This window comes from Engystomops pustulosus, chromosome 6 (assembly GCF_040894005.1).
Source record: "Engystomops pustulosus chromosome 6, aEngPut4.maternal, whole genome shotgun sequence".
In the NCBI taxonomy this organism is placed as follows: Eukaryota; Metazoa; Chordata; class Amphibia; order Anura; family Leptodactylidae; genus Engystomops; species Engystomops pustulosus.
Genome location: NC_092416.1, coordinates 135735698 through 135743911, shown reverse-complemented (window position 1 = coordinate 135743911; position 8214 = coordinate 135735698). Strand labels below are relative to the sequence as shown.

At 42.1% G+C, this 8214-nt stretch overlaps 1 protein-coding gene across 1 annotated transcript; it reads right to left on the bottom strand.

The window, feature by feature from the left end:
• Positions 1 to 370: 370 nt before the first annotated feature.
• On the bottom strand, positions 371 to 8003 carry DCAF7 (DDB1 and CUL4 associated factor 7). The gene is made up of 7 exons (XM_072111180.1): positions 7751 to 8003; positions 5791 to 5949; positions 5593 to 5704; positions 3779 to 3897; positions 2810 to 3019; positions 2570 to 2687; positions 371 to 1597 (listed from the first exon to the last, which is right to left on the bottom strand). The coding sequence occupies exons 1-7, from the start codon at positions 7886 to 7888 to the stop codon at positions 1425 to 1427; spliced, it is 1029 nt and encodes a 342-aa protein (XP_071967281.1). The 5' UTR covers positions 7889 to 8003; the 3' UTR covers positions 371 to 1424.
• Positions 8004 to 8214: the final 211 nt, after the last annotated feature.

Below are 8214 nucleotides of genomic sequence, written 5' to 3'. Positions count from 1 at the left end.
GGGATATAACCCCCCCTCCTTCCCTAGAATTCAAGGGTCCACAGCACCAACGCTGGGCTAACATATACACCCCCCCCCCATAGTTTAAATCTCAAACCAGCTCTGTCCATAGTGTAAAAAAGCTAATTCTTTGTCACTCCTTCAACCAATTACCTTTTGCAGGAACTGGCAATATACATTTAATAACGAAAAAAGAAAATATTATGCAGACAAATACTAGCAAAATCCTGTTATCCTGTTAATCAAATTCCCAAAAAGGTTATATCGATTAAACGAAGATGTGCAAAAAAACAAAACAATAAAAGCACAGAAAGATTTCAATAATTCTGTAATAAAAGGTGTGGAAATACAAGCACTCCCATAACGCAGGTAGGACAAGTGAAATTTATTTGGGGAACCGTTTTATTTACTTTACATGGTCCAGGAGATGGTACAGAATATTGATGACTATTGTGGAACTACCTCAAACATACCCTACCAGGTGGCAGCCAAGGGTAGCCGGTCTCTGGCACAGGATCTAAAAATGTTCTCCAAAATACCTTCTTCATTCCACCATTTTTATTGTTTAGCTATTTTTTTTTTCCTTCTCATTTTTTTTATGAGTAACAAAAAAAAAAAAAGGATTTTAAAAACAAACACTTCTACATTGAATAATACCCCAGCCATAGAAAAAAAAATTACCTTTAAATGGGATGTACATGATTAAAAATGCATATCAACATTCTTCCAGAAACATCTCCACTTCTGTCCACACATTGGATCTAAATTGAAGCTCAGCTCTTTTGAAGTGAATGGGAATTTTGGAAGAAAGCAGCCATGTTTTTCTAATCCTTTAGGTAATGAAGTTAATCGGCACAGGCCAGCCCCAATATTGGATTCACATACACATATAAGCTACTATTACTACCAAAAGGTATTGTCCTTAAAATAATAATACAATTAAAACACAGCAAGATGATAGTGATGGCTAATTAACAAAGATGAGCGGACCTGATGGTCGGGTTTGTCGTTCGACCACCTGACCCGGACAGTCATAGCCCTGGCTAGTTACTAGTTGCGTCAATTTGCCGGATCGGATGTTTGTCCGCCAATATGTTGGCGGTCCACACATCTCTACTAATAAGTTGTCTACTCAAAGTAAAATAAAGGACACGGGGATGTACTATGTTCCGCCAGCTCCTGTTTTGGGGCCTGGTTTATTATTACTGTATTTTTGGGAGGAGTCACAAGATGCCAATAAATTAGACAACAACTACATTACCCATTGGCCATGTCGATGTAAACACTGCTGCTCATATAAGATGGCCCGAAAAACCCAACAAGAATATATTGAGATTAAAAGAGACACTAACAACGTACAAAAAACCCAGATTCTGGGACAGGGCAGGGAAGTTTGGGGTGAAAGGAGTTTGGAATAAATAAAGTCAGACTCTGAGGATCTCCAGGCAGTTGTTGTAGCAGATGGCGATCCAGTCTGGTTGGGTGCTTGCCCACTGAACATTGTTGATCTCTCCTTCTGCGGTGTAAGCCAGGATTGGGTCCTCAATGGCTCGTGGCATCTGTTGGATGTCCCAGATGAGAGCTTGGTGATCATCAGCTGAAAAGACAAGAAATATAATTAAATCTGGTACAACAAGAAATACTAATATATTACACACCCATCATGTCTAAACTTTTTTTTTATTTGTTCAACCTTAATCAGGTTATTTCCAAGGCTTGGATTCGGGTGGAGGGGGTTTCTTACCATTAATGGCGTTTATCACTTACTGTATATACTTGAGTATAAGCAGACCCCAGGCCACAAAAAACTGGGAAAACTAATTGACTCGAGTCCCGTCTCTGCTCTCTGCCCGCATACACACAGTGATGATGTCATGCCGTGTGTGCATGCGGGCAGAGAACATGGTCGTGCATCTGCTCGCACTGCTTGGAAGTCATAATATGCAGGGAGAAGCCAAGTTTTTTTTTTTTATATCCCCAAGTACAAGTCGAATGGGGTTTACACTCAAGTATATACGGTACCTACATGGAATACTGAGAACAGAAATCTGCAACATGGTGAACATGCTTGACCAGAGCTCTTTTGATTTTTAGTGGACTGCTGGAGACAGATGGGCTGAAGGGCCAATAGAAGTGAATGGAATACCGAGCAAGCATGAGCACCACTGATCTAGTCACACATGGCAGTCACAGTAATCGGATACTTATTCGCTCTGCAGAACTAGGGTGAAGTGTCAAAAATGACTGAAAGTTTTCCATAACTAAAAGGTGACATGCCTGGGTCTTGTTTTATGTGGGAATAATAAAGCTTTTTTTCTGGCATTGTTTGGAGTATACGTGAATTACTGTGCAATTTTTTTTATATCCAAGCTAGAGAGAAAAGAAGGCAACCATGAGTTTCTTATACCATTCATGTTCACACCAAATATTGGATGAACTCTTTAGGTTATAACAGTCAACTTGTAATCGCATGTAGTTTTCTTGTTGTGCACATTTAATTTAAACTCACATTAAATTCTAAAAAAAAAAATAACATAATAAGTAGTTAAGGCCCTGTAATGTTACTTACCTGCAGTGCAGATATGACATGAAGAGTGTGGAGCCCAAGCTATGCCATTGACACATGCACGGTGGTTATTCAGTCTGGCCACAGGGGTGCAAGGCACTCGTACATCCAGAATAACTACCTGAGGAGGATCAAACATAACCAGGTGCTTATGAAGCTCCACAGAACACATAATATGGACTACAAATGTGCTATTCCATATAGATTTTTTTTTTATTTCCCAATTATGGATGACTGCCTTACCTCCATTCCATCCATGGCCATGGTTGCTAGATAGTTGGGGTCCTGCTTGTTCCAGCAAAGTCTGAGCAGAGGATGGTGCTGTGGGTCTTCATAGATAATGGTGCTGTGCTCTAGGTGACGCAAGTCAAACATCCGTACAGAGCCATCTGCTCCCACAGACGCAAACATGTCGCGACCACCTCCTGCTCGACTGAAAGCAATATCATACACCTGTAAAACACAGACAGACAGGAACTTAATATTCATTTCACAACAGTAGAAGTGTGAAGGCTCTTGCTCTAAATTAAGGATAACGAGACAGAGAATGTCGCCAGAGGACCTCATGCCCAATGAGAATGTCGCCAGAGGACCTCATGCCCAATGAGGCATGAGGTCCTCTGGCGTTTTTAATCATTGTGATATGCGCGCTTTTAATATTGTTTGTGAGTATGCTGGAATAAAATTGTTTTTACTCCTATCCTCGGTGATCTGCACCATCTGTCCACATTCTTCCTGATACAGGACCGGTGCTATGATCGCGTGCACAAGAGTGTAGCGTGGTCTCCCACGGGATCCAGTATAGAGAAGTGAAGATCGTGACAGGAGGAATTACCAAGGAATTTCTTCGATCTATAAGGAACTGGGCGAGACCGTACTGTGGAATTCTCAATCTTAACGTTTTATTGTGGATTTAGACCACTAACATTGTTTTTTATGTGATGCAAATAATGTATTGGAAAGCCCTGTTAGTACTCACAGGGGGCGGATAAGAGTCATAGTGCTAGATCTTAGCCTGCACATTCCAGGTTTGAATAATGTCCCAAAGGCCAAGTATACCACAACCACCTCCAGCATCTGCCAGAAAACTTGCGATGATGTACCCAGTTGTGTGGGATATCAAGCCCATCAACAACCGCTTCACATATTTATAGGATTTTTACACATGCAATATGCAAACTATTTCTAGCACAGCAGCCAGTGGAATCTCACCTCTTTGTCATGAGCAATGAGCTGTGTTTTTACATGGCCAGACACCAAGTTGACTCTGCCAAGAACTTGCCCGGTCTCTAGACCCCAGATGGTACATGTTGTGTCAATACTGGAAGTTCCTAGGGACAGTAAAAAATTTATGAATTAGAATGTTTATTTTCATCACTATTTAAAGCAAACCCTACGAGCCTCAATAATATAGTGCAGTGATGGCTAACCTTTTACCTAGGTGACACTTGGAGTTGTTTTTGCTGACATAGGCAAGCTTACTGCATCCGAAGGTCTCCATCAATATAGTGACATATTTTATGACATATAGCCTAAAAGATTATTTTAACCTTTACTTGAGTTTGTGGGTTACCGATAAGGTATAAGTGAAGAGCTACAACTATGAATGACATGGAATGGAGAAATGGCAAAACTACAAGAAAGGGTGTCGAGATGGATCAAAAAAGGCACACCGCGAGGTTGTAAAATAGTCAACCGCAAGGTTGTAAATAGGATCAGATGTGTACCAAATACTACACTCATGATTGTTTGGACTGCCTGGATTGTTTAAAAATATACAAAATATAGATGTCATGGATGGAACAGACAAGAGGGGGATTTTTTTTATAGCACAATCTTGATTGGCCAGAAGGCAGGTACAGTCTAAGTTTCTTTTGGACCAGATTCGATCTCTCTAGATGTTTATCCTATCAGAGGAAAGTCTTGTTAATTTCATTTAGACTGTTCGGTGACAACGTGTCCAATTTATAAATCCAATAGACCTCCCGTTGACATAAGGTTGGAAAGCTATTCGATACAGTGACTGGCACATGATCAATTGGTATGATCGAAAATGGAAACTTTGTTTTTGTATGACACAATGTTTTGATACAACTTGTAGTAAAAATTGTGTCACAGGTCCTGTGTCTGCTTGTTGCTCTTGCTTCACTACCTGACAGAGTCAGCATCCAGCGGTGGGGAAACTTCCTGCTAAGCTCATGGATGAGTGCCTTTCCATGCCGAGACTGGAATTCCACCCAGACAGCTGGTAACACTAGTACTGTGTCCGCACAGGCTGCGTGCCTTGAATAAAGTGTGACAGAGCAGTAACGACCCCTGAGCCGAGTGTCTTCTGTTAAAATCCGTCATCACCAGTACTGGCTGCCATTTTGTTTTCCTTTACAACAACTAATTTGGAGGTCACCTTGCAACTGAAAAAAGGGGGTTGGAGCCCTGGATAAAATCTATAACAAAACTAACAAGGATTGCCTTCTTGAGTTTTACTTAAACACTCCCTTAAAAAAGAACTGCAGGGCAATTGTACAAATCGTGTCCAGAAAGTTAATTAACAACCAGCATCTCCACAGATCAACTGTGAGGGTTGGGCCTACAACACGCACAAAGCTGATAAACAGAGAATAAATGAGTGAATGGGAGCAGATATGCAGTGACCCGATCTGACCACTGCAAAGTGAATGATGCTGTTTTCTTCCTGTTCCATTCATTTTTTGCTGATCTGTGGTTTGGCTTTGTGTTGAATCCCCCTCCCAATCTATTACCAAGAACCTATTCAATAGACAGGACATCACTTTTTTTTTTTATCCCTGAACCCCTTTAATTAATGTAATACAAGGTATTTTACAGATTTTGTGGTAAAGTGTCACTAGAATTCTGGCACATTTTACTCAAGCCAGGTTCTTCTGCTCAACAAATAGAACTCCAAGTATATGTTCCCTTTAAATTTCCTTCTACTCTACGATCACAGATCAAACATGACTGTCACCTCTTATAGAGTACAATGTTGCACATTCTGAACCAATTCTTACCAAGTAAGTTGGGATCTACTTCATTCCAATCAAAAGATGTGAGAGGTGCACAGAAGTCTGAGTTCTTGTTATTGTTCAGTAAACACTCCAAGCGGGTCTCTGTCTCTCCAACCTATGACAGAAAGAGGAAGACATGAAAAAGACATTTTCATGATAAGTCAGAGACTCCTCTATGGCCTGTATGTAAGATGTACACACCCTCCAGACACGCAGATAGTCCCCACTTGTAGCCAGAAGATCTGGATACACCCCCTTGGTGTCAGGAATCCACATCAGCTTTGTGGTGGGGTATGGATGGTCAAAGGTGTTTCTGCAGATAAACTCGGAGCTCTCCTCATCCAAACCAACCAGCTGCACCTGTATGATAGATATAATTTGTAAAGTGTTACATAGCAATGTAGAATAGTGAAACATAGGTCAATCTAGGATTAATATCTGAACATGTGCTCCTATTTAAAGGGCTTTCAAAAGCACTTTAGTTACCTATATACTAGAGAGACTGGTAACCCAGAAAAGTACTTTGAGACCTACACAAAGACAAAGTGGATAAACCTACCGTATTTTTCGGACTATAAGGCGCACAAAAAATCCTTTGATTTTCTCAGAAATCAAAGGTACGCCTTATATATGAACCATACTTACTGAAATCAAAAACTGTATAAAGTTTAAGAGTGTTTGAGAGCTCCACACCAGCAATATCCTGCACCAGCCCACACTGTACACCGGGCCATGGTGCCGACCACGCAGCAATTATTTCTTAACCAAATAACCCAAATTTTACTGAGCAAACGCTTACATATTAAACAGTCACTTGCGATCTAAAAAACAAGCATGAAAGGCACTTGTGGTGGTGGTCACCTAGCATATCCAAGTCCGGGTATATAGCAATCACAGGCAGTATACACATTGCATGAAATATTGTCATATGCCTATCTACTCTGCCCATTACAAAGTAACAAAGGTATTATACAGCTGATACAAAGCGAAATCAACAATGTTCTATAACTTATACATTGTAAAAAAAAAAAAAAAAAAAAAGACAAAAAGCGTACAAACCAGGCTGCGTAACCACAACACCATGACCTGCGGTTTTCTTTGAGGAAGCCGATGGCTGTGGTGGTGGACCCCGTCTATGTTAAGCCAATATGCAGAAAAAAACCCCAAACATTATGAACTGTTAGAAGCCAGGACATGACTTTTTTTGCCAACATGTCTGTCCCAGGCAGGGAGGGAATCTAGGAAGATTTCCAGGATTCCCTGGAATACGCCATCAATATCGGATCAGTGCGGATGCAAGGCATCTATCATCTGCTCACAGCAATAATGACTCTCTAGTGAGCACTACAATAATTGTCAGGCCTGTGACATCATATGGCCCGTGCGTAGTTCAGTCCCATTTAAGTGAACACACTGAGCTACAATACACAGCCTCTTAACACTGTATGGCGCTGCGCCTAGTAAACCCAAATGAAGTGAATCACAAAAGCCAACAGTGACGGGCAAAAAAGTAAAGGAACTCTGTTTCTCGCCCCCTGCGGGCTGCTTAATTTAGAGAACTCTTTAAATGATGCACTTCGGATTACAGCAGCTGTCCATCATGAGAATTTATTTTTTGGGAGGGGTAATTTGAAAATTACACATTTATAAAATTACACTGGGCATACCCGGGCAAGTGCCGGGGGCCCAGGGCTCATGGGGGGGTCCATATGGGCCACATAAGACTGTACATAATGAATAGAGGGGGGCTTTATATAAAATAACCAGGAGAGTGTTTTAGTTTGGGAATTTTGTAATGCTGCCACATGAGTTCACTGCAAAGGGGCCTACTTAGACTCTGACGCCAGGGGCATACCAAAACCTGGAGTGACCCTCATCACTGGTATCGGTTGGTATATACTGGGCACCAGTCTACATGATGACGGCTGTGGTGGTTGCACGGTCACCTCATAGGAAAATAAAGTAACTATCCATGGCTCCAGCTTTGGTCGGGATAAATGGGCACCTGGCACAGATGGCACCAGCAGTCCCGGGGGCTTGGGTGAAATGGGCACCTCTGCCACACACAACACGCAGGACTCTGCACATTATACTGACTGTATCCGGCGCCTATGGAAACAATAATGAGGATAGACAGCAGTATCACACCGGCCCTCCTTACCTTATTGTTATATTCCTCCACGAAACTCCCCAGAGCCAGGCGGAACCTCTTGTCCGGCCTCACACTCCAGTTCATGGCGTACACCGTCCATGGCGCCTCGTACTTATAGATTTCCTTCCGTTTCCCGTGCAGGGACATGGCAGCGCACTGTGCAGATCGTTACCGATTACAATCACCGAGACCCCTTACGGAGAGAGGAACGCATGCGCGCAACCCCGGGCTCACTGACCAGAACAGCCAATCTGCGGAAGAGGGCGGGACATCGAGGTAAACATTCCTAGAGATAGAGACAACGCTGATTGGGTAAGGTCACTCTTACCCTTATTCGGCGTGCCAATCATTGTGCAGAATCTGTAATGACAGATGCGGATTGGCTACATTTGCGTGTCAAGCCTCTCTTTGGAGTTTAGACTTCGTGATTGGCTTTCTAGGATAGTAGGAGGTGTTCTATACACGCATCTTAG